Source organism: Desmodus rotundus, chromosome 3 (genome assembly GCF_022682495.2).
Source record: "Desmodus rotundus isolate HL8 chromosome 3, HLdesRot8A.1, whole genome shotgun sequence".
NCBI lineage: Eukaryota > Metazoa > Chordata > Mammalia > Chiroptera > Phyllostomidae > Desmodus > Desmodus rotundus.
The window spans coordinates 32,299,240-32,326,410 of NC_071389.1; the positions used below are offsets into that span (position 1 = coordinate 32,299,240).

General features: G+C 48.6%; 1 protein-coding gene across 3 annotated transcripts in view; it reads right to left on the bottom strand.

Annotated features, from left to right (window-relative positions):
* Positions 1 to 27,171, bottom strand: part of AGBL4 (AGBL carboxypeptidase 4) — a 1,086,758-nt gene that overhangs the window by 85,812 nt on the left and 973,775 nt on the right. For all 3 annotated transcript variants that reach the window (XM_045204170.2, XM_045204171.3, XM_024571127.4), the window contains exon 9: positions 13,724 to 13,835. In XM_045204170.2, the coding sequence (XP_045060105.2) occupies positions 13,724 to 13,835 (112 nt within the window). The remainder of the gene's footprint in view (positions 1 to 13,723; positions 13,836 to 27,171) is intronic.

Here is a 27,171-nt window from a genome sequence, read left to right on the forward strand (position 1 = left end):
CCTCAGGGGTTACAGAGAGTTGCCCCAACAAATACCCAGATCCTAGGAGTGACAGAAATCTGCTTGCCCTCTGAGGGATAAACTGTAAAATCCACCCAGAATGGATTAGAACAGACAAATACAGGAAGCCCAAGAGAAAAAGGCTCCCATGCCTGGAACTAGGCTGTTACCCAGCTCATTTGAAGAAAGACTGAGTCATGGATGGGGGTTGGGGTGTGGTCAGAGAAGCTGAGATAAAGCCTAGGACCTGCTCCCCGGCCATTAAAAGCTACAGTTACTTGCAATGCTGTATCAGTAGCCAGAGCTGCTATCACTTTTTTTTTAAATGCTACAGTTCAAAGATAGTGATAATGTTCTGAACTCTCCTTTGTGAAATTAACATTGAAATGTGAGCTCTAGTAGATTGCTGGATTTGAGTTTATAACAAGAGTAAATACTAACATTGGGTGCTTACAGTTTACCAGCCTTAAACAGTATCACATAATCTAAATGCTAAGTGCTGTCTATGCAGTGTCGTTTTCAATCCTCACAAAGCCTCTGCTACCCCATTTCACAGCTCAGGCCACAGAGGCTCCGAGAGGGGAGGTGGTAGGAAGAGCCATAATTGGAGGCTGGAGGCAATTTTTGACCGCAGAGTCCTTGCTCTAAATCCCTGGGAGAGTAAAGGGTCTGCCTCCAGTCCTTCTAGCTAACAGGGCAGTGCTTAAAGGTCAAAGACTTAGCAGACTGAGAAGGAACCAGTCTAGGAAGAAAGGGCACAATTTGATGTTTGCTCTGGGGAAGAAGGGAGAGTCCCTGCTATGCTTACAAGGAGGGTGAGGAGTTGGCAGACATCCTAGGATGTTAGCAGCCTGGAGGTGGGTGCCTCTGGGGTGGGAGTTCTGAACTGAGAGGGCAGAGGTACCGTGGATGGCTAGTTGGGTGAAAAGATAGAAGGATGGCTAGTTAGAACATGGATGCATAGCTGGGTGTCGACGGATCCCAGTTTCCTTCTGTAACGTGGGCTTGGCAGCTTCACGAGGCTCTTACCCTACGGACTGGCTCAGAACCACGCAGCTGAGCCTGATGACTTTGGTTCTGTTTTATAAAATAAGGTCCCTCTTCCTATGTGGGTGGCCAGGTCCCCTCCCTCCTCCATGCTTCCCCTCCCCCAGTTTTAAAGTGGATGTATACTTGTGGGAAAATTGTTGAGAAACATAAAAAAGCAGGCAGGAAGAAAACAACGTGAGTACCCAGAATAGCACTGTTAACACCTAGTTTACATCCATTCCTTTTGTGCCCGTTTCCAGCCTCATTGTTACGCACGTGTTAACACGCGATCCACACGCAACCTTGTCTTCAGCTTTTTTTCCAGTTAAAATTATAGCGCAAGCATCTTTACAGTATTATTAACTCTTCATAAACATCCATTATATGAGCGTGTTGTGATTCACTTAATCAGTTTCCCACTGCTAGGCAGTGAGTTTTTTCTCAGTTTTTCATTTTTTTAATAAATAATGATCTATAGGCTTTCCCCTTCCACAATTCCTTGTACGCACTTCAGATTATTCTGGTGTAGGTTTCTAGTAGTGCAATTACTGGCTGAAAGCTGCAAACACAACAATATGCTGGGTTGACCAAGAAGTTCATTTCTTTTTTTTTCCGTAAGATGGCTCTATTAGCACTTAGCTGTCTTTAATTTCATTCAAATCAATTTTATTAAGTTGTATTGTGATAGCTGTCATATTAGAGTGCATTTAAAAAATTTATCAAAATTGGTGAAATTTTGTGTAGCCATTTTAATGTTGAAGAGGGAAGAAAATATGCAACATTTTTGGCATATTATGCTTTATTACTTCAAGAAAGGTAAAAATACAACTGAAACTCAAAAAAAGATTTGTGCATCACATGGAGAAGGTACTGTGACTGATCAAACATGTCAAAAGTGGTTTGTGCAAAATATAACCAGAGACATTGAAGTTAAGAACAATCTCACAATAGCCAGTGGCGAGTGGGGAGGGGACAGTGAGGAGAGGACACATGGACAACAACACATGGACTACTATAAAGGACACATGGACAAAATCAAGGGGGAGGAAGGAGGTGGGGGAGGGAGGGGGGTTCGGCTGGGGTGGGATGGAGGGATGGGGAGAAAAGGCATACAACTGTAATTGAATAACAATAAAAATTTAAAAAAAAAGTGGTTTGCGAAGTTGTGCGTTGGAGATTTCTCTCTGGATGATGCTCCACAGTTGGGTAAACCAGGTGAAATTGATAGCGCGATCAAATTGAGACATTAACTGAGAACAATCAATGTTATACCATGTGGGAGATAGCCGATATACTCAAAATGTCCAAATCAATAGTTATTGGTGAAAATGAAAAATGTGTCTTTTATTTTACAGAAAAAATTGTACAGACTTTTTGGCCAGCTCAATTAGTTTAAACCCCAGAAAGTCACAGCAACATTTTTTCTCTCCCCTATGAATTCCGTGTCTTCCCTGCTCCCAGAAGGAGAGTTCCCATGGCTTTCAGGATCAAGCCCAAGCTTCCTGAGGGAGCTCACAGGGCAGCCGATGACTGGCCTCTGCCTACCACCCAGCCTCACTGCTGCTACCCCTTCCCCACACGCTCCCTCTGATCTAGTGCAGCCAACTCCTTGGAGTTCCCTGAGTATGTTTATCTGTCTCCTCACACACTCTGATCCCTCTGCTTATAATGTTTCCCTCAGTCTTTGTCTAAACAACTTTCACTCTTCCTTCAAAACTGCTCTCCAGAGGTCACCTTTCCCGGCAAGCCTCACCTGACCAGGTCCAGGCGTGATGGCCTGCTTTTCCCACATGGCATCCAGATCCCTTGTCTATCACAGTGCTTACCACCCTGTCCCGAACTCATTGGCCAGCTGAGTCTGGAGCTCTAGCCCAGGGATTTACGAATGTTCCACGGCCATGGAATCCTTTATTCAAACACATTTCTTATACTAATAAAGGTGAACATTTTGAGAGTATATGTGCCTGGCACAGTGCCTTAAGCAAGTCACAGGAATCACTCCAGATAATCTTCGCACCAACCTCTTACAAAGGTGGAAGCCAAAGCTTAGAAAGGTTAAGAAACTGTCCAAGACAGCCATGCTAATGAGTGCTGAAATGAGACTTTAATTGGGGCCCGGGCCCGAGCTCTTAATCACAAAATTAGACCACTCTGGTTAAAATGGAAAGGAGCCCATGGACCTCTTACAGTGTTCTTCTGCAAACAGTTTGAAAACCACTGCTCTATTCTGGCTTATCAACTTCTTCAGTGGAGGGGCCATTCCTTAATTCCAGTGTCCAGTGCCCGGGCTCAGAAAATGGAGTTGATGGATAAACGAGGGATTTTTTTCTGCCGGGGAAGTTACTCTTTCATCTGCACGCTTTCTGAGCTTTGACGTGAAAGCAGCAGCGTGAGCCTGGAGTGACTGGCTGGGAGGGAGAGCATCCAGACTCACTGCACAGAGGGTGAGGCCGGGACCGGGCTGTCAGACGGCCAGACCCCAGGGACCGGTATGGGCCTGGGAGGTGGACACTGGTACTTCGGGAGGATGGGGTAATTTCTTGATGAAAGGTTCAACAGTTCAGTGTTTGCTGGAAGCAGTGATTAGTCTGGTCCCTTTCATCAGGATTCAGATCTCTCCACCACAGTAAATAATGGACTAATTAGACATCTGGCTTACTTGATTTCCCAGGGCTAAGGCCAATTTCTGAAATGCAATATGCTATTTGATGTACCAGCGTGAATTCATCCTGGGCTCCAGAGCCTCCCAACAGTAGCAACCGAAAATAACTCTCAGAAAAGTCCCATGCATGCTGAACACAGAACACCCGGAAACGTAACCTGTGCTCTGTCACAGGCCGCTCAGCTGAGCACCTAGGTGGGTAGCAGGCCCTGCACAGATCCCAACCTGCTCAAACCAGGGGCTTGGGAGGGGAGGATCCTATAGGAGGGGCGAGAAAAGGATGAGGTGGGTTAACTGGAAAAATTCCTGGAAGAGATGACCTGGAGGTAAACTGGAGTGGCTGGGCAAGTAAAAAGAAGTTATTCAAGGAGTGAGGGGTTGACCACAGAGATCTCTTTGTAGCTCGTTGCAGCCTGGATAACAGGGCACTCATGGGATGGGGAAATGGGGAAGCCAGCTTGGTCTGACCTAGAAACCTGTGTAAGTGGCACAGACTGACTGGTAGCAGAGAGGGAGTGAAGAGAGGAGCTTTAGAATTTGTGGATTTGTGAGCTAGAGAAAAGACTCCATGTGTGGGAGCTCTTTGGGATGAGGAACCAGCTGGGACAAAAACATGCGGGGAAGGAGATGAGTCCATGTAAGCACAGTGCAGTGAGGGACTTGCGGGGGTTTGAAAGTCGAGGGTACAACGGGTTTTCTTTGGGATGAGTCAGGGCTGTGTTGCTGGGAAGCAATAGGGCGGGGGAGGTAGTACCAAGATTTCCCCAAACGCTCATCAAGTGCCTACCTAGTGTGGAACTCTGCCTGGTGATGGAGGCCGTGCTGAAAGAGACCCAGCTTCTGACCTTGAGCAGCTCAGACAAAAGCAGGCAGGAAATCTACCGCTGAACGCGCAGCATGATATGTACTTGACCCCAGGGATGCACCCAGTGCTGCGGCACGCCTGTAGAAATCCAAACCACTGCTCTTTTGGAGAGACATCATTGACAGCATTGTTGTCAGCAATGCCTAAGGGGCCCACTCTGCTCAGGGCAGCAGGGAGGTGCGGGCAGATCCTCTGCACTGGGGGTGCATCGGAAGTAGGGTGGAGGAGGGGCTACTCTGGCACCAAGCCCATGGAATACTTGCTTATGGAACAAACCACCAGATGAAAGGAGTGAAGTCTATTAATCTTTACAGAACAGCAAAGAAACAAGAGTTCACTTTGGGCCAAAGTGTTTAGGGAAATCTTAGACAAGGTGGGCCTGGAGCTGGGTTCTGAAGAATAAGCAGAATTTTGAGAATACTCCTGGAATTCTCTTCCTCCTCTTTACTTAGCAAATTTCTGTCATTCTTCAGAACGCTGTAAGGATGTCAATCCCAGGTCTTACGGAGTGGATTTCTTCTTTCCTGCCTGTCTTTCCTCTGTCTTTTCCAATACCCACTCACAGGAGGCATGTGCCCTGTGCTGGGTGTCAGGGATACATAACGGACTAAGATGATGCCAAAGCCCTCAACGGGATCACAGTCTGGGATGGGAATTGGTGGGAACAGTGAGGTGAGTACTATAATGACCAAATGCATCAATTATTAAAAGCTCCATTTTTCATGTAGCTACTATTGAAGGTTACTTATACACATATCATCTTATCTTGAGAGAAATCCCATGAGATAGGAATTCTTAATCCCAATTTACAGATAGGGAAAACAAGACACAGAGAGTTTAACTGAACTGACTGAAAGGGAACCTTCCAGAAGCATTGCTGATCCCCATGCAGTTGAGACAACATGTATCTAGTCAGCTGGTGAGAAGTATCCAGGGCCTTTCAGGATGAAAAGATGTTAGAGAAATTGAACCCAACAACAACTTGACAGGAATATTACTCTTAAACGAGAGATCCATTCTCTCCATCCTGCTTTCTGCCAGAGTCAAAGTTATAAACGAGAGAGTTAGAAAATCCATGTCTTTTATCATAGGTGGGAGAAGTTGCCCTTTAGAAAAATAATGATTCCTCTTAAAATTCCTTAAAGTTTCATAAACCATCTCAAACCATTGTAGGAAAAACTAAAAATTTCATGAACTGAAAGCACCCTCTGTTCTCAGAGCTCCCCATACAATTGCACTTACTTCTAGTCTTTATTCCCATAGTGAACCTTTCCCCTAGTGGCTATTTGCTCATTTCCTGGGCCAGGCTGGTAGGAGTGGAGCTAAGTGTGTGATCTACGCTGGTGGTGTGAGGACATTTATTCCATCCCACATGGGACCTCCAGCAGATGGCTGCAGTCTGGCCATTCCAGCAGGGCATTCCTCTCCACCCCACTCCAGGGCCATAATCCTCCTGGTCTTCCTAAATGCTTTACAGTCACATACATCGGGTCTCCATCGGGGCAAGTCAGGGACTATTCTTCCCTTTTAGCAGATGGGCACACCGCAGATCAGGAAACCTAACATTAATGGAACATCTGCCTGTGCTGAGCCCCTTCCCTGGCCACAGCTGGGACTTTTGTGCCTTATCATGGAAATCCTACCTTTCTGTGGTCCATGCACTATAACCAGCAGATAACTAGAAGATGACATAGATTCTTGAAACCAGAAAGGCCCTGTAGAGATCATCCTTCAAACCCTACAACGTAAAAACAGAGGGGAATGAAAGGCCCAGGGAAGGGAAGAGAGTTGCCTAAGAGCACCAAGCAAAGTAGTGGTTCAGCCACTCTGGGCGGGGGAGCTAGTGTTATCAGCTCCTTGTGCTGATTCAAAGACAAGCCCACACAGGTTGAGCTGCTTCCCTGAAGGGGACCTTGAGGATAATAAAGTCAAGGACGAGGAGGGTAGGACAAAGGTTTGGGAACCCACAGGTGGGTTCCTGAGGCCTCAGTGAGATAGTCTGTGAATGGCCCAGGGGTATGGTTTTCAACAGGGGGCACTGCCTCCTCTAGAGGAGATTAACATCCTGCCATATGGGGCAAAGAAATTTCCCGCCCAAAGGCCATGGCTGCTGCTGCCTGCACTCCTTGGTTACCTCTCAGTGTGTATGTGGAGTGAGGATGTGGGTGCCCCTGACCTTCACCCTTTATCCCCAGCCTTCCCAAGGTAGGCTTGTCTTTCCATCAGCAGGGTCTCCCCCACCCCACTCTCAGGTTGTTGTGTATGAACACACAGGTGCCCCTTGGTTTCTGGGGAGGAGCTGCCATCTCAGGGCCTTCCCGTCTGGTGACCCAGTGAGACCTCTGCTCACACTAAGAACAGGCCTCATGGGCTGCTTCCTTCCGTTTTAACTACCGGGTGGAACTGAACCTGGCTGTGTGTGTCCTTTGTGGGATTATGTGTAACTACATACTTGTCTGTGTGTCCCTAATTTACCGTGTTTGTTTTCACACAGATGCATTTTCTGTTTTATGTATGTAAATGTATGCATTTTCTGCAAGTTTCTATGTTGTGTGCGTGTGTTTCATGTGTAGTGGGAATGAGTGCTGGTTCCCTGTGTGTACGCACTCATGTCACCATCAGCTCCGCCATGTCAATGGGCTATAGTTTACTTATTTATTGGACAGAAAGAGAGCAGCTTATCCTGAGAACCACAGGAGGTAAGCAAGGAAAAGAAAAAAAAACAACCCAGCCCTGTGTTGCTCTATTTTAAAAACTACTCCATGTTGTTATGGCAGCTAATTTTCCTTAAATGATTTAAGAAAACGGATCTGTCTAAAAGAGCCAAGTTGTTATAGCAACACAGGCCTTTCTCCTCTAGGAAAAGGGGGAACATCACCTCAGAACACAGAAACCTCTCGTAAAAGCAACCCTTGGGCTCTGAGGGACTCCGAGAGCACAGGCCAGGCAGGAGGGTACCATTCACCTCCCACAGTTAGTTTGTGGGGTTCTTAGCAACAGCCCTTCTTAGCAACGGTCCTGGCTACTCTCTGGTTCAGATCCCATCCTTCACCGGGACTACGCAATAAGCACCCAGAGGGGCTCTCTTCTCCTGCTCGTCTCAGCTCCTTTGATCCACTGTCCACGCTGCAGCCTTAGTGATTTTCTAAAGCATATATTCTTTATTCATCTGTTCATTCATCACTCAGCCTAATACTCTCTATGGTGCCACATCCTATGCTAGGTCCTGGATGTGAATAGGCTGTGTCCTTGAATGGTGTGTCAGGAATGTTGGCCTTTACCCCACAAGTAATGGGGAGGCATTAAAATGTTTTAAGCATGGGAGACCGATTCAGTTGGATTTAAATTTTAGAATGACGCTAGAGTGTCTGCACTGGGGGAATGAATGAATGGAAATGCTTTTCATTGATCTCTCCCTTGCCCAAAGCTTTTGACAGTTCTCTACTGACTGTACTGATTCCAAGATTGAGAGAGGGTATGTGCCGAAATATTCCTGACAAGCGGCATTTTGTTCCATTGCCTTCATTTTCTTTTACAGTCACGATACATAATTCAATTAAAACTCAACTTAAATGAAGGCCTAGCACTGTGATTTTAACATGAAGGGAGCACTGGGCCATAGATGCCAAGTTCCTTGGCTCAGTGATCAAAGTTGTTCATGAGCTTCTTCACATCGGCCCCTCGTCCTGCCCTCTTGAGGCTCCCTGTCATAGAGCCTGCACACCTGCCTCGGCAGCTGGGGTCTCGCACCTCCACTCCATTGCTCAGCTTTCCCTGGAATGCCCTCTCTCTTTTCCCTCTGACCTCCCTCGCCCCCAGACCATGGCTATCAGATGGAGCATTGCCAATCTGTAAAGGCCCAGTCCAAATTCCTTGAAAAAACTCCCTTCAATGCCTCCAGACACACACACACACACACACACACACCCCACACCACACACTGGACTAATCTCCCCCAACCCTCTGTTTCCAAAACACTGCCTCTTCTCAGTTACAGCACACATTCCTGGCTGCCTTGGATTAAAACTGTTCACAGGGGTCTGGCCTTCCCATCAGCTCTTCCTGGCCTGGGACCCTGCCCCATTCATCTCTCACGCAAGAGTCTTGCCATGGTAACCCAAGGTTACCAAGAATCTTGCACATGGTAATAAGAGTCTTACCCAAGAGTCTTGCGCATGGTAACATTGAGAAATGCGTGTTTAAGTCCATTAACGGAGCATATTAAACCAATACCTGCTTTTTTATTTATCTCCATCAAACACTTCCATGAGTGTGCCTCACAGGTGCCTAGTCAGATGCTAGTAGAATGGCAGCTGAATGGTCCTAGGAAGCCCATCCATTGATGGGCTTAGCTCTTTAAGATCTCAACTGGACACAGGCATGTGAGGAGGGCCCTGTGTGTGCTCTTGAGTGGGTGACTCTGGTTGTGTGGCTGATGGGGTGATGGGTGATGTGACTCTTTACTCTAGTGTGTGCACCAGAGTAAAGCCAAACCCCCATGGGTAGGGAGCGAGCTCTCACCAGAAAGGTGATGTCATTGCTGGTGCTAATTACCTGGGGGAAAGGGAGAGCTCAGACCTCACCTCAGAATGGGACCTCATGTTGAACAGAGTTGTAACTGCTCCCTGGCCCTCTTTACTGCTGAAGGCACTGAGATGTCTAGGAGCAGCTCCCGACCAAGAAATGGGTGGATGATGCAAGACAGGGACCTGGGAGCCTTTGGCAGCCAGAGAGAGCTCATGTCCACAGTGGGTGGAATGGGGGGCAGGGCACTGAGGCCAGGGATGGTGCAAGTTAGTGAGGAAGATCAGAAACCCGTGTCATGGGAATGAGAGTGAGCGGTGCCACCTCAGCTACTGTCCTGCGAGTTTGGGACAATCTTAGCAGGGTGCAGGGGAACCCAGGAGAGGGACTATGTGCGCAGACAGACCGGATCCTTAAGTAAAAAAGGGCACAGCAGTAGTGGCCTCAGAATCCAGGACTCTCTGAGGGGAAGGAGAGGTGAGGGAGTGGCCTGTAGTTCAGTTGCCAGGAGAATCTTATAAACACCAAGTCCAGAGGTTCTGGGTTTGTTTCACCATTTGCTCAGTTGAGTACCTGCTCAGAGCCAGGTTCCTGCTGGGCACCAGGACTCTGAGATGAATCAGCCAGACCCTGCCCCAGGGGACCACCAATCTGAGCTGGCAAGGGCCACAGGGTCCACAGGGAACTGTCCTGTGAGTGGGACGTAAAACACTTCCTGAGATCCAGTGCAGCCCTCTGGGGTTAACACTCCTTTACCAAGACGTCATTTCACATCCAGGTCCTGGAGAGGTGTGAAGGGTGTGGTGAGCACAGGCTGGGAAAGCGGCCTTGGAAGCAAGGGCCATCACTAACACAGGTCAGCAGGTCTTCTGTTGCAGACACAGAGGGCTCATTCCAGGAGACTACAGTGCAGGTCACACCAATCACGCCTGCCCAGCTTCAGAGTCCCCATGTCTAAAGCTTGTCCCCACATTCACTGTTCCTCCCAGGTTCCCATCTCAGGAAGGGTAGCATGTCTACTCCACTGTCCAAGCCAAACCAGAGGCCTCATGCAAGATCCTTTCGTCTCCCATCGGGCATCACTAAGTCGCTCATCTCTCCCTCCATGAAAGCTCCAAACTCCTCCCTAGAGCAGGATCTAGTAGTCTCCAGATTCTGCCCCAGCACTCTCCAGATTCATCTTCTTACAGCTTCCCTGCTTAAATCCTGCAGTGGCTCCCCATTCCCATGAGAATAAAGTCCAAATGGCTCCCTATATCATACCCCCCCTCTGCCACTCCATCTGCCCCCCGTACCAGACACACTGAATAATTTGCAGTCTCATGTGGTGCCTTCCTCATGAGGCAGATGCACAGGTGTGTCTGCTGCCTGGAAAACCCTTCCTGCCTGGGGCATGCTTCACGCATCATTCAGGTGTGGCCTCCTGGTTTGGGCTCCTTCTATGGGTTCCCATAACCCCTGTGCCTTCCTCCACAAATACACCCAGAATAACTGTCAGTAAATTCCTTTCTCCATTAGGCTGCAGCTCCTCAGGGGTGGACTGATTATTCTCAGCATCTAGCACAAAGCCGGAAGGAGGACAGCGAAGAAGACAACGGTCACAGACGTAGTCCCAGCCCATCAGTGAAGGTCTTGCTGTCTCTCTGTATGTTGGTTCTGTGAGTGGAAGCCCACTGGGATAGAAGGAGGGAGGCTGCAAGCATTTAGTAACAAGGCCAGAATCTCTCCTAGTGGTTCAGGGAGCTCCGGCTAGCATGATTATGATGGCTATGTGACAGTCAAGGTCAGGAGGAGAAATGCACTCAAAACTATTAGGGCAGACACCACCGGGCACTGAAGTGTTTGCAACTGGCCACAATGACTGTTAAGTCAAATGTGAATTTGAATCAGGTCCAAATAATGTTTGTTGAGGATCTGCTACACATCAGGTACTGTCCTAGGTGCCTAGGTGCTTTCACATAGCTTTTAAGTAGAGAGACCGTAATTTATCACCCAAACTGGGTCACTTTCAAGAGGAAAGGGGGCCGTATTACCAAATACTCGAGGACCACAGGCATAAACCAGAACTGCCCCAGGCAGGCTGAAATATACAACCATCCTACATGCAGGCCGCACTTGGTGATTTTTTTTTATAACTCCAGACACAATTTGTAAATCTATAGTTGTCAGTATTAACTTGTTTAATATCTATTCCCCCACTAGGCTGCAAGGGTTAGGGCTTTGTCCACTATTAGAACCACAGTGGTTGATATGTAGAAACTACTTGATAAATATTTTTGGGAAGAAGGGAGGAAAGAATGGGGTAAAAGACTGGACAAGGGGCAGGGGAGAGAGGAAGAGACCGAGGGAGGTGGGGTGCGGCTCCAGGTCAGCTTGACTCCTGGACTAGCATTCCATGTCCTTGCGGGAAGGGTACAGCTTAGACAACTGGCTCAGCATCCAAGTGTGTTTACAAAGACCAGCCAGCGGACACTCAACCTGTTTGTGGCACAAAGAGTGCCCTGACATCTCTGTGACTCAGTCTCGTCTCATCTGTGTTCTGTAACAGGGGCGAGTGCCTGGTTGTTTGTGAGAAGATCAATGGACGCTGACTCATGACGGCAACGGCAGGCTGCAGTCTCCTCTCCTTAGCAAAGCTAAGCCCCTTCCAGTGGTTCTTCCTCCAACCCCTCACTCTCGGGTTCTCTCCTCAGCAATCGTCCTAACACACCAACCACTCTGCACTTCTCCTGCCCATGTCTGCTTTCATCATGCCTCTTTGTCCTCCCTGTGACTGTTTTGTGTCTATAAACCATAATGCATTTGGCATAACAGGATTTGCCATGTTCTGTCCAATTTAACTCAACGGATAGTTATTGAATATCTATTATCAGCCAGTTCTCTCTCTCTCTCTCTCTCTCTCTCTCTCTCTCTCTCTCTCTCTCTCTCTCACACACACACACACACACACACACACACACACACACACACACACACACGAGTAGGAGCTGTTCTCTTTAAAAAGAGGTGGCAGGAAAAGAAACACTGTGATTCCCTCAGGGAAGCTGCCCTTAACACAGAGGGCAGGTTGTGTTGGGGGGTGGGGGTGGGGGGAGGCAGGGCAGAACCCAGCGGACTTCCTGAGAAATTCAGAAGCAGCTTGTCTTTGCCAGGAGAGCTGAATCAGGATGACCTCAAGGGTTCAGGGCAATAAAGGGCGTGGTGAGCACAGTTAACAACACCTTTTGTAGAGGAGGAAGGATGAGTTGGAGAAGGAAGCAAGTATCCTAAAGCTACACTATACAAGCTCTGACTCAGCAGGCGGGATGAAAAAGACTTAGGAAAGCCAAGTTCATAGGAGGATCAAGAAGACAGTTAACGATGATATTGCCCCTAAGGATTTACTTTTTCCTTCGCCCTTGCTCTAACATATGCATTTGTTTTATGCACACGTTTTTGTCCTCTTCATCCCATGAGACCTCCACTGAGCCTGGTATCTGTGCAGGGTGGTCAATATAATGTTGCTCTTCAATTTAGGATCTCGTTTATTGGCATCTTCAAGGAGTTACACTGAGGCATCTCTAACATACACCAACTCTGGGACCTTGGCTGTCCCAGCCATCACTACCTGTCACCTGGTGGCAGTCAGGGGGTCCTAAAATCACAGTCATCAAAGTGGGGAGAGACTCAGATGTAGTCTCAATACAATGGAGTCCCCTCTGTGCACCGTTTTTGTCAGTGTTGTTGAGCTTCAAGCTGAGCACTTGTAGTAAGGCAGAGTTCACAGCTCACACCCCACTTCGTCCCCAGGCAGCCCTGACTACTAAAACCTTCCATTTTCCTACGGGCCTTACTTCTGCCTTTGGCCTCCACCTGAGTCTGTCCTGTTCTCTCCAGCAGCCCTTCAGAGGGAGGATGATCACGGTCTGCCCCCTTTCTCTAAGTTATGAAACCCCACTGTCTTTTGTGTCTTACAAAATCTTGGCCCTATCAGCCAACTCAGTGTGGACACCCACTGTCCCCCTTCTCTCTGGCATAGCAGGCCCCCTTCTCTGGGAACAGGTTCACCACTGCCACCACGTCCTCGTGTCCAACCACGTGCTTCTGGTGAGCTTGTCCTGTCTTTTCATAGCCTTGCCTCTTGGGCTGGGGTTGACTTGCCCAGAGGTAGACATGTCCTCCAAGCTAGGCCCATCATAGTCTTTTTGGAACTGGAACTAGAAAATGAGAGTGAGTCAGTCCCCAGGGGTAGGACCACTGAGGTGACATTTGGCACGTGTTCCCCGCAGGTGAAGGAGGCTACTCTACAGTCTTCAATTATATGAGACACTCTGGTACTCATCTCATCAGTTACCTATTTTGCTTAAACTAGTTCAAGTTCTATTTCTTTTGCTTGTAACCAAAGGGCCCTGGCAAATGTGGATCTGCTCCAGGATGTTTCCTTCACCCCGTGAGGCCTCCACAACTGAGCCCAGCATTTGTGAGCAGTGGGGGAAGGCACTCAGGTCTGTCCAATTCAGAGAAGACATGAGCAGCCCTGGCCCCTCTCTGGTTTCGACCCCGTATTCCTAATTTGCAGCTCCTAGTGAACTTCCCCAGGATAACACTGCTCTTTCCCAGATCAAGCCAAAGACCAGAAGCCGCCGAGGGGTTCAGTTACTCACAGGGTCGTTGTGCATCTGGATGATGAGCTGTTTTACTCCATGCAGGGTAGGGTGGGCCCATGGGGAGGGATCCAGCCAGTGACGGTTCAGGTCGAACCCCATCAGAGAGCACCTGGGCAGCACCCAAAGCCACAATCAGTATAAACAGAACAAGCCAAGCGTCTCACTTATCACAACACAGTGAGGAGTAGGAGTGGTCATTATGCCACTCACCTGGCGTTTGTTTTTTGCCAGAGACATTTTTAAGCATTTCATGTGTATTAATTCATCCAGTGCCTTCTATGACCCTACGGAGTCACTATAATTATAATTACCACTTCACATAAGAAGAAACTGAGTCACAGAGGGGTTTCTAAGTACTCCTGTGGCGCCTTACCTTCTGTGTCCGCGCTCTGAGGCCACAGATGCGCGCACATCTAGACAGGCCAGCGGAAAGAAATGCTCAGGCCAAAGCCACTGGTGTCCCCTTATTCCTCTCTCATACCCAGCTGGTCCACTGTCTCTGCTTTCAAAATACAGGCTCCAGCACAAACAATGCCCCCTTTTATTATAAAATCATAAGCATGTAATTCTGTAACATAACAATATCACCCTCAAGCACACCATTTGGCATTTTAGGTGAAATGTTCAAATTAAAACTATAAGCTATTGCACCCATATTATTACCCTACTATCTGCACTCACGCAGGTGGTACTTTGGCTGAACACTGTATGTTCAGAAACTAACACCTTTTTTCACCTCCATTGATATCCCTTTGAGTTTGGAGCAAGGTCCAGAGTATTGTAATATAATTTCTCATCTGGTCTCCTTGCTTCCACACTTGCATCCTCCCACTTCACCTTTAACCCTATCCCCCCACCCACCCCTTTTCCAAATACCCAGTGTGATCCTCTTAAAACATAAGTCAGATTGTGTCCCTTCTCTGCTCAAATCATTCCCTGGGGCAGAACAAAAGCTGAAGTCCTTACAACGAGCTACAAGCCCCAAGTGGTCCATTGCTGCTGATCTCTCTGACCTCAGCTCCTATCACAGCCCCTCTTGTAGTGCCAGATACTGCCTCCTCTGTTCCTCCAACACACCAGGCTCTTCCTGCCTCAGGGCTTTTGTACAGGCTGTCCTTCCACCTGCAATTCTCTTCCTCCAGATAGCTGAGTGACTCATCCTACCTTGTTTCAAATCTTTGATTGAATGTCACCTGCTCAGTGGAGGCTCTCCTGCCCACCTTCCTCACACCACCCCTCTCGCACATTAAAGACCTTCACTAGGGCAGAAGCGATCATGACTGCTGGTTCTCCTTCTCTCTCTCCCCCTCCTCTTCTTACTTCAGGTCTGCCCAAAGCCCTGCTGGTCCTGGGGGGAGGTGCCTCCCCCAGGTCTCTGTCCAGGACCTCCCGTCTGCTGGGCCTGCACTCACCATTGACACACTCCAGGCCAGCATAGGCTGAGGCACAGCCGCCAGAAACCTGTGCTTGCTCCCCATTCAAAGCACCGCTCTCGGCTCTCCAATCCGTCCTCTTCGTCTCCCCAGATCATTTCCCGCACGGATCTACCTTGCTTTCCAGGGCAAGATTCATCTATGGCTCTCTATCCCCTGTGGGATAAAATTCTGTTCTCTGCAGATTTTTAACCATATTCAAAACAGATAATGGCCATTATTTCTTCTCTGTCCAAACTGTCCTCCTCTGTCTTCTCCATCCTTCTGTTCTACTGTTTTATTCCCCCATCTTATCTTCCAAGCTCCTCTAGTTCCCTAAGCAATACAATTTTATCCCCTCAGCTTACTGAATTTGCATCCCCACCTATCGCCCTACTCAGACAAATAAAGGACTCTACTAGGGACCCACCTCTGCTTTGAGGTGGCTGGGGTGGGGATGGGGGAGGCATGGTGGGTAAACAATGACGATTTCCTCCTATTACTTAAAATAAGCATGGTGGGGACCTTGTGGGAGAATAACTAATGTTTTGTGGGGACGCATGGGGTAAGGCTGCACAGAAGAGAAGCCATTTGAGTTGGGCCTTGCTGAATGCATAGAATTCTTCCAGGCGTTGGGGGCAGAAGAAACCATGTAAGCAAAGAAAGGAACTGGGAAAGCACCTAGGATGTGGGGAGAAAGGTGTGGGCCATTTGGTTTGACTGAATCATAGAGCGTGTAGTGAGTGGGTGGTACCCGTGAAGCTGTGGAGGGAGAGGGAGGTCAGGGCTTGGAATGATGGCAAGGAGTCTTCTTATTTTGCCTTTGTGCTGCTGTACTTAGATCAGCCGAGTGTTGGTGTTGGCTTCTCGTGGACGGCGGTGAGAACAGAGACAGCCCTGCATGCAGGTTACAACCCCCTCACCATCACCATCGAGGGAACACGATCGATCGAGCATTTACTGCCATTGCTTTGCCCCAGCAGTTAAGTACTTGACTAGGTACGAAATGCTTCCTCTCGGTTGACCCGATGAGGCAGGCTCTATCATCATTCCACTTTGCGGGGGTGGAAACTGAAGCACACAAGGCTTAAGAGCAACTTGCCTGAGAAAGGGGTGCTGTCAGGACTGGCGCACAAAGCACCTGCCACCCCTGCTCTCAGAGCACCTCGTCCCGTGGGAGACAGAGGGTGCGCGCACGGGCCTCTGTCCGCTTATGATTCGGGACAGTGTTGTGAGGATTAAATGACAGAACACGTAACCAACTTAACTTAGCACAGGTTCTGGCACATGATAGCAGCTCAGAAATGTCATACTATTGTTTCATTGTACCTCGTGATTGTTTTATGATACATCCTGTGTGAGTGACATGGCCTAATACGTTTGCAGTCTACGGATGGCCGGAGTGAACAGCCGAAAGCAGCAGTCAGGGATGACATCCTGTCTCTTCCTCCCGTCTGGAAGCTGAGTTCGTATCTGGGCTCTGTTCCCTCCTGATGCAGCAAGCATTGGTCCATGTTCTTTGGGGAATGCCCAGCATCTAACCCTGTGATTAGATGGAGCAGGGGGGTGGGGAGGGAGAGTTTGTCCCTCCATCATTCCAAGATGATGAGTCTTCTCCCACCACAGAAGACATATGGGCCAGGTGCTCCTTCTCTGGGACCTGGCAGCCAGGGCAGCAGTGGGGAGCCCAGCCTCAGGTAGCAGCTCAGGACTTAAACTTGGACTGGGTGATGCAGGGCTGGGAGCCGGGTCGTATGGCGGTGCTGCTGGGGAACAGAGGCAGATTCTGCCTGCCAGCAGCTGCTTTCCTGCCCTCCAGGGCTACCCTGTTAATTGTTTGTTTTCCAAGTCTGGCTCTCCAGCTTTGGCTTTATTCTGTAACTCCCTTCCTATTCATTCCCTTTGTGCTTCAGTGGCTGGGGTCAGTTCTTGCTTTTTTTAACTGAAAGCATCCTTAACCATATGGCTGTGTGGGCTGATTTATCAACAACTCCATCAGGTCCCTATATCATCCTCTTCCCGATGGCTCATCACCAAGCAGATGGGGCCTTTGGTCTGGGTGCCATGCCCACAGAGCTCTTCCAGCCCCTACAGAGCATCTAAATTTTGGAAAGGAACATTGTCTTTGATAATACGACTTAATCCTTAACAACCGTACCCTTAGAGATGGTCAGCTTACCTACCTCTCCTTTGCCTCCAAGTAGGAATGTCCTCCACAGTGTCTTGGCTAAGTCACCAGCCTGTTCCATGACACTTCTGCAACCACCTCCCCACCGTCAGCTTATCTCATTCCTGGACAGCTCTGCTAGGAAAGTCTTCCCGTGACTCCATCATACTGAGCCTTGGGCCAGTGGAGTCACACACAACAATGAGGCTGCTATGTGAAGGCCAGGGTGTCTGGGAGTCACAGTTAGGTTTAAATTTGGGCTGTTCTTTGTACCAGCTATGTGACCTTTAGAAAGTTTCTTCTTAAAAAAACTTCTCTGGGCTTCTGTTTTGTCATATGTATAATGAGGATAACAACCTTGACCTTCTGGACTGTGTACCTGAACTAATGTCCCTAAATGGCCCGGCAGAATCCTCAGAAGAGTGAATATTGAATAAATGGTAGCCAGTGATGACCGTGGCCATGCTGGGAATGGACAAGATGACCTCCAGATGCCACTCTCTCACTGAGTGTGAAATCCTGGGTCCCTGCTCAGGGCCTCTGTCTCCTTATCGCTCTTCTCATCTGTTACCTGTTTTCAAAGATGAAATATCTGCATGAGCTCAAAATCAGGACCCGTGTCCTGACATAAGGGGAGATATTGATGGCATCAATGAGTCAGAATATTTGACAGTGGGACCATTTTAGAAAATCCAAATTTATGGAAGTCAAATTTATATATGACTGAATAATGTGATTTCTTTCTCTTGAGTCAGAGATACTCTCAAGTATCTTTTCTTTCTCCTTCCAAACTGTGTGCCCAGTGAGGGCAGGGACTATATCTGAGCCACCTTACCCACCTCCACTCCAACTTACCTACTACAGACCCAGGTGGAGAGAACGTTCAGCATATCTATTGAGTGAATGAGTGAATGAATAGATGCACAAATGCATAAACAAATGTCCTGAACGGCTGCAAACGAGGTTTAGCTAGTTACTTGAAGATATAGTTTGAAAAATATTTAAATACCTGTTATATGCTAGACACTTTTGCAATAACCAAGTGAGGTAGGTATTATTTATCCCCTTTTATAAAAGAGTGAATAAAATGCAGGCGAGATTTGACCTTGACAAGGTCACTTGACAGCTTCTAGGATATAGAGCTGGGATTTTAACCCAGGTCGTACTGATGCCAAGATGGTCTACAGTGACGCTTTGAAGTCCCCCCAGCTGACGGAGAGGCTGTGTGATCTGCGAAAGAGACACTGAGCTACTCCTTTGCTCTCCCCGTACTGTCCTGGCCTCTCCTCTGCCTGGTGGCAGAGACACAATGGTTCCAGAGACCATTATTCAAATGGCAAATAAATAGCCCATCCAGCGAAGGGCATCATGCCTCATCCCTGTTGCAATAATGGCAGCTAGAACGAGAGCAATGATTTTAATTCCCCTCTTTATGATTTCCTTTTCATCTCCTGTAAAGGATGGAGGAGAAGGCAGCTCGGTGGCTCCGGATCAATCTTGTTCTGAGCACTGGGGGGCTGCCTGCGCCTGGGAGGGCAGCATCGACAAGCAGAGATGTATGGGCTCGTGTGCAGGGTCCCTCGCATGTAGCCGTTTTTCAGCATTACCAATGAGCTGGATTGGATTAAGTATATTTGCACCAAAAGCAAAATAAATATTGCTTTATTTAATACCACTAAAAGGTTGGGATTCAATTGCCCTTGGCCCGAGGCACCTTCCAGCTGTATTGATTGGCCAGTGTCAGAATGCCAGACAATCTGTCATCAACGGCTCCTGCAAACTGCCTAGCAGTTGGGGGAAGGGGAGGTGGCTCTGCTGTGGTGGAGATGGAGGACAACAGGCAGTGTCCTTTGTCCCAAACACAAGGGATAATTATAACACATCTGCTCTTCCTCATCATCACTGGGATATTTAAAGCATTTCCCTCACGTCCCTTCTTAGATTATCACAACAAGGAGACAAATAAAACTCAGAAAGGTGAAACAGTTTGTCTGCAGCCAGCAAGGACGAGAGACAGAGGCAGGACTTGAACTCCATCTGTCGGGCTCAAAAGCCAGTGTTCTTAGTCATCACTCTATTCTCTCCCAGCAGCCCTGGGAGCCAGGCCAGTACCTGGTAGAGGGATTCATGTGAGGTGAGGGGCGAATGCAACACCCTTATTTTTTAAATGAGGAAACTATGTCTCCAATGGGGGACTAGCATGAAGGAAACCTTCATGCATATTAACAAAAGGGCCCCCCCTCCAAGCTGGCAACTTTTAAATAGGTTCCCCTTCTGGGTGTATGAAGTACAAAAAAATGTTTGCTCTGGCCAGACACGGGGGTGGGAGCAGAGTTGTAGCCCCCATTTTCCCCCTTGACCGGGAGCCTTCATGCAGTGCAGAAAATGCATGTCCTTGTGAGGTGGCCTTGGACATGCCCAAGGTTCATAGTGGAGCCACACTCAGTGCTTGGGTTTCTGACCTCCAAGGGTCAGCCAGGTCTTTCCCCTGTCATGGGGGAAGGGGTCCTCATACCACACCTGGAAAAGGGATCACCTCCAACCCTAAACTGCCTGGAGCCCTTTCTCCCTGAACTTATTCCTAGGGGACAAGGAACAGTTTTGTTGGGGTGCCTTCTCCCTTCTGGTGGGAAGCGGGGGGCCTGGGGAGTCAACCTCCCTTCTTCCTGTCTCTTGCTTGATGGCAACACACACCAAGCTTGGGCGGGGGGCGGGGGGGCTTCCACAGAGCTTATCACTCTACAGTTGTGTGCAGTCACTAGCCGGAGGGCACCCAAGACTTCATACAACCCAATTCCCACAGTTCGGAGATGGGGAAACTGAGGCCGAGGATACACTGCTATGCAAGAGTAGAGTTGGAAGTCCATTCCAGAGCCGATGGATTATTTTTCTCTTTATAAGAACACTGATGAGGAATAAAAAGAACCACTTTGATAAGCCTGAGGGAACACATTTTCTAAAGGCATGAACTGGCCCTTGGGACTCGGAATTGGCTATTTCAATCTCTTAAGTGGAAAAGGGCGGAGGAAACACAAAAAGGAAGAGAAGCCCTTTAGTTCTGCCCAAGAACTGGGAGCCGGCAAGAGGGCTGCCCCATCTGAGGCTGAGAAGTGGCTGAGACAGTGCTTGTGGACTCAGGAGCCACTCTGCCTGGTTAAGACCCTGGCTTGGCCACGTATTAGCTGTGTGGTTTAACCTCACTGTGCCTCTACATTGGTTTGCAAAAGGCAGATTTTGCCTACCTCCAAGGGTTGTTTTGAGGATTTAATGAGATCAGCCTTGTAAAATGCTGGGAACACTGCTGAGTTTGAGGTAAGTGCTACACGCATGTTGGCTGGCTATATGGTTTGATCTTGGTATAACCCGCGAGGTCCACCACAACCTGGTCCCTACTTATTCCTCCAGCTTCTTGCACCATGTTTCTAGTCCGTACTCCACGCAAGTCTTACATTAAGTCCCATGAGCTAGTTGAAAAGAGGCTCCCCCTTCTGTGGGCTGATGCAGTGCCTCTCAGTCTCAAGGCTTGTCAGGCTGGGGCTGCAAGGCAGCCTCCACCTGTCCCGTTAGCTGGTGCCTTTGTGCTGTGCATGAACCCACAGTGTGGACTGCAGCCCTGACCACACGCACCAGCCACACCAGACCACTTGACACTCCCCAAGGCTCTCTGCTCACTCGGGATGCAGGCAGCAAGGCTTCAGAGGCTGAGCACTTGGACTCTGAGTTAGCTCTCGGGTTTTGATGCCTGGATCTCCTGCAATGGCAGGACCTTGGCCAATTGATTTAACCTCCCATTTGTGCTTCAATTTCCTTGTCTGTTATATGTGGAGAGAATGGCTCTTCACCTCTATGGACTTGCTTATTCTTCCCAAGGGAGGGGTTGGAACACCTTTGATTGGTCAGCATGAGAAAGAGGCAGAGCCTGTGGGCCTAGCCCCCCAGGCAGTGTTGTTTAGATCTGTAGGGAGGGTGCATCCTGGCCTCTCTTCTGGCACACGATGGGCCTCTGGGAGGCAGCCCATTTCCTGTTCTGTCTGTGGCTGGTGGGGAAGTCAAATTTTGGGGTGTAGTAAAAGGAGGCCAATTTTAGCCATAGATATAAGCAATGTCTTCCAAATTCCACTTTTCACCAACAGTAAAGCTATACTTTGACCTCTGTCTTTCTGATCCCTGTATCTCCTTTGAAATTGGCAGAAGTAGGATGGGAATAGGAGCATGACAAGTTATAAGCCCTAGATTTCCAGTGGAATCATACGCATCACACTTACAGAGGGATCTGGGAGCTGGTACAAGTTCAATTCATGTTTGTGTTATTAGCATCACATGGTTATTTAACATTAAGATTCCTTGGACGTAGCATGCATTGCCATTCTCTTCCCCTGGCTAACTCCCTCTCATCCCCCAAGGCTCCTATCACACAGCACCTCCTCCAGGGGGGCAAAGTCCCCCTCAGGTCCCCAGAACATGGCATAAAGTTTGGGCCGGGTGAATGTTTGAGGAAAGGAAAGAAGGGAGTGAGAGAAAAAAAGAAGAGGGGGAAGGAACAGCTTGGTTAAAAGTCTTCTTAAGCAGAGGCAGAGTGTCAGCAAAAGCCCAGGTGTGAGCTGGAGTAGCCACTTCAGAGCCCTGGAGAGGGCCCAGGAAGGCAAGGGGGCCAACAGAGGCTGGTGGTGCCAGATGGGGCCTGCTGGACAGTGGGGGATGGAGCTGAGAAGGAATTTCCAGCACACTGCACATGCCTTGATACCAAGCTACTGAGTTTAGGGCCCTTCTGGTGCTCGATGGGGGATCACAAAAGGTCTTAGGTAGCAAACTGACCCTATGAAGCAGTGGTTTAGGAACTAAGACCAGAAATGAGATGAAGTTCTTGATTCTATCACTATGTTCTGCTCCTCCAGACTCTCCAGCCACTAATTCTGGCCTAATGTCTCCTCAGAGGCCTGTCTTCACCGTAGAGTCAATTATTAAAATCAACTTGCTATCAACACTAACTTTGAAATGCTATTCAGCTGCTTGCAGGGACAGAGATGGGGAGCTGCCACCACAGACATCTGGCCATCTGGCCATTTCTGTGGAACCTGGCTGGGAAGCTCATTTGAATAATTGGTTTTGGCTGTGTGCACTTGTGGGTTAGACACCTGATTACACTGCCAGCCTGTGTCCTCGCAGCCTCCATAGAAACATCACTCAGGTTACATAAAGCGGGAGAGAGTCTCCAGGAGGCAGGGCTCTGTCTGGCCCTCTGTCACTCACACCTCATCTGGACTATAGGGCTCACTCACTGTGTGACCTTGAGCAAGCTCCTTAGCCTCTCCGTGACTTGGTTTCTTCTTTGCTCAAAGAGGGGGAGTGATTCCTGCCCTGCTATGCCACAGGCTTCCTGTAAGGCTCTCAGAGAAGATGGGGCATTGTGACTTAGCAGAAATACAAGTGGAAAGATTTAGGTTGGAAAGAGCTCAGGGTCAGAGAGCAGTGTGCACAAGGTCCCCAGAATTAGGGCGTGTGATGGTCCCTTCCTACTTCTATCCCACTAGCTAGTTCTGCAAATTGAGGGTGTTACCTTAACTACCTGTGCCTCAGTGTTCTCATCTGGAGCATGTGAATAGTGATGGAGTTGTTCTAAGAATTAAGGGAAACAATATATGCAAAATACCTAGAATAGTGTCAGGCCCAGGAGGCTCCTTAGATCTTAGCTACTCATCATTACCATCAATGCTGCCATCATCATCATCATCAGCAGCAGCAGCAGCAGCACCAACACTGTTCAGCCCTGGACACCATGCCTCAAAGACAGACAATGACCAACATCTGGAGCATGTTCAGAGGACAGCTGGAAGGACAAGGACAATGTGATTTCAATCCCATGTGGAAAGTTTGAAGACTCTGGGGACCTTCATCCTGGAGAACAGGAGCGGGTGGTGGTGGGCATGAGTGGCGCATGGGGAGGAGTGGGGTACATAGTCTTCGAACAGCTGAAGGGTGCCCATGTACATGGTGGACTAAACCTTAGTAATCCTTGAGGGGGACGAAGCAGAAGTGATGGAATGGCAGGTGTAGCCTGAAGATAAACCCTCTCTGAAATGCTAGCTAGCATCCGTGCAACACGAGGCTTTGCCGGGGGCAGACAACCACCCACACACGGCTGGTGGTGGACAAGCAGAGGGGCACGGCTGTCACCCAGGGACACTGTGAGGGGCTCCCTGTCCCGGGCAGGGCACTGAACCAGCAGACCTTTCTGGGAGGCAATAGTTGTGGTGGATCTTTGTTTTCCATTTCTAGCTCACTGAAAAATAAAATGCAGTGTTTATGCTGTCGGAGAACACATAGGATATTGACATTTATTTTACGTAGCTAATTTTGTGTTCTGTTCTATTTTGGACAGTTCAAAATGATTCCTATTTTGGATGTTGAAGTGGGCAACGTCAGCTAGTTGTAATGTCCGTGGGTGCACACATGTGTGCTGGAAACACCTCCCCTGGTGTTTCACCCTTTGCCATCCTTAATGCTGTTTCGTTGTGCACATCTCTCTTTATTTCCCTTTTATGTCTGGCAAACCCCTACATACCCTCCATCTTTCAAAACCCCTCCCTCGTCTCTTGGCAAGAGGGAAGCACTCAGTGTGTGGGGGAGTGGTGTGGCAGGGGGTTAAATTGGTGGCAGGGGTTTAAATCGGTGGCAGGCTACGATCGGCTGCCTGGGTTCCTCACCCAGCTCTGACCCGTCCTGCTGAGGGACCTGGGGCGAGTTCCTGGGCACCTCTGTGCTTCAATTACCTTCTCTATTTAAAATGGGGCTATAAAACTACCTCCACCATAGGGCTGCTGTGAGGGTTACATGGGACGATGTATATGACGTGCAGTTTATAGGCACCCAGCCATCAGCTTGTGTTCTATCTAGGCCTCCATAGCATCACACACGTGCGTGCGCACACTTGCACAGACACCCCTCTCGTACAAACACAGGGCTTCTTAGGAAGGGCTGCCTCTGATTTCCATCTGCCTCCCTGGGGCCCAACCCAGGGCCTGACTCTCAGCAGGCCCTCAGCAAACCTGAGTTAAATTGGATTTACTGCACTCGAGCATTCTTTGCGACGTGAGGAGGGCCAGGGCCAAGAGGTATAATGAGGTGCGGGTCTGCAGATTGCAGCGGCATCCGTCTCCGCCGCGGGCCGTGCCGTAAAACCAGATCATTTCTGCACCACCCACGGAGTGCCGTTCCTCTCCCACCTCCACCTCCACACTCCCAAGGAGCACTGAGCTTTTCTGAAGATGAGAAATTTCACAGCATCTTGCTATCTTTTGGGTAACTACGTATTTTATGATGACTAATAGGCAATTACTATGGTAATATTGCAATCCAGCATGTGTGAGGTTTGGGAAATGAGAAATTATGGGTAACTACTTTGGACTCATTTCTATGGTAACAAAAAGTAATTGTCATTAAATACCAGTTATACCGAGGCTGTACCTGGTAATTATAGATTTTTATGCCCAGAAACATAAATAAAACTAATAAATGTATTCAAAGGTCTATGACTGTTTACTTATACGTGGCTCAATGGAATACACAATGACAAGCACCTCATTAGGAAATGCAAACCCAGCACAGTTTCCTATTGTCATGTGGAGATGGAGGGTCTGTTTTTCAAATGCAAGGCAACTTGTGCGCTACACACGCTCAGGAGAACACTCAGTGGGGTACAGGTGGAGGTGGAGGCTGTCTTTCTGCAGAGGAAGTGATGGGGGGAGGAGGCAGCAGAGAGAGAGACAGTGCAAACGCTGCACTGTGTGTGGGCAGCCGCAGGTACTGACGGACGCTGAGGAGTGCCCGCCGATTATAGGCTGACTCGGCCATCCCCCCAACCCAGTGGCCTTCCAGCTAGGGGGTGCCTCGCAGCCCCTTGGCTTCGTAATACTAGAAGACACAGTGTTCATCCCTCAAGACCTCCAGGCCCCGGATCCTCCCCGAACTCTACGAAATGCTAACAGTGCATCAGTTGTCCTACCATTTTTTTTTTTTAACTGTGGTAAAACACACATAACATCAAGTGTATTACCTTAGTCATGTTTGCGTGTACAGTTCAGTAGTATTAAGTACCTTCACACAGTTGTGCTGCCGTCACCACCCTCTGACTTCAGAAGTCTCTTCATCTTGTAAAACTGAAAGTCTGTACCCATTAAGCATTAAGTCCCCATTCCTGCTTCCCTCGCTGCCCCACAAGCCCCACCATTCTGCTCTCTGTCTCTATGATCCTGACTCTACACTGGGGGTTGTAGCTTTGTGCCATAGCACCACTACCAAGCATGACTTAGTTTATTGATTCATTCACATCATATATACATACACGTGTGTGTGTGTGTGTGTGTGTGTGTGTCCCATTCTGTGCTAGGCACCATGCCAGGCTTTGGGGGGACAGATAGACCAAGTCCTGACTTCATGGAGCTTACAGCCTACAGATGGAGAGAGCCATTAAACAAATAGTCACATAAATAAACGCAGGATCGCTTATTGGGCCAAGGGCTATGAAAGAACAGAACAAAATGCTCCAAAAGAGTACAACGGGAAACCCACTTTATGCTGGAGGCTCAGGGAAGGCCTTCAGTGAACTTACGTTAACCCTCAGACAGAAACTATAAAAAAGGCCAGTGCAATGGGAGTGTAGGAAGTACACGCAGAGTGTGTCTTTATTCGATGCTGTAATGTCGTTGTTATCTGCTGTTACGGCATCTAACTATTCCAGAGGGCTACTGTCGAGTGTGGTTTAGTTGCTATAGACTTCGGTATGGGCCCTGCCTAGCACTCCCAGTTGACCTTTGGTAGCATATACAGTAGTCTAGTTAGTAAATGATGCTGCTCTTTAACATAAGGAGCATTATCTACCATGATACAGCTGCCACCTTTTGCAATTAAATGCCAGGGTGTACCTCGTCTAGCTCACTATAAACACGATGGTGTGGATACTTGTATTTTTTAAATGTCAGCTGTGCATGATCAAATCTGACTGTCCTTCCTAGATTGCATTCCATGTTTCTTTAATGTAGAAGAAGAAAAAGGAGAAGGAGATGTAGAGAAGTGTAGAGGGGTGGGAAGAGAAGGAGAGAAGAGGTGCTTCGCAGGCAGGCCTGTGTCTTGTTTTCACTCTGGCCTGCGACGCCTGATGCAGGCCTCAGGCAGCAGGGAGTGTGGGCTCAGGCTGAATGGACCTGCATCCCTGTCTGCTCCTCACAGCCACACAACCTAAGGCAGGTGATTTCATTTCACTGAGGCCTGAGAGGCTTCCAACAACATTCTGAGGTGTTGCTGAGAAAGTGAGTCAGAGAGCCCGGGAGAGAGAGCCAGCCTCGACGTGGCACACAAGGCCGGATGCATGCCAGCCTGTTTCCAGTGATGTGATTGGTTCTGACTCTGTATGCTGTCCTAGAACCCTGACAAGTAACCCCCCTCCCTCCTTCCTTCCCTCCCTTTCTTCCTTCTTTCCTCTCTTACCCTCCCTCTCCTTCTTGACCTTCCTCCTGTACTCAAGCTAATTTGAGATTTTTATTATTTGCAAGCACAGAAGCCTTAACAAAGACCACCCTTCCCTTCACATAGTGGTTGCAAGGATTAAATGAGATAAGTGTGGGAGTGCTTGACATGGTGCTGGAGGAGCAAATAGAATTCTTGGAGAGGCATTTTCTGTGATGTGTTTATAAACCCTAATACCTGTGGGGGCCTAGGGAGGGAGCAGGTGAGCAAAACAAGCTCTAGAACAGGGGTGTCAAACTCATTTTCACGGGGGGGCCACATCAGCCTTGCAGTTGCCTTCAAAGGGCCGAATGTAACTTCAACTGCTTAACAATTAAGGAGTAGTTACATTTATACAGTCCTAA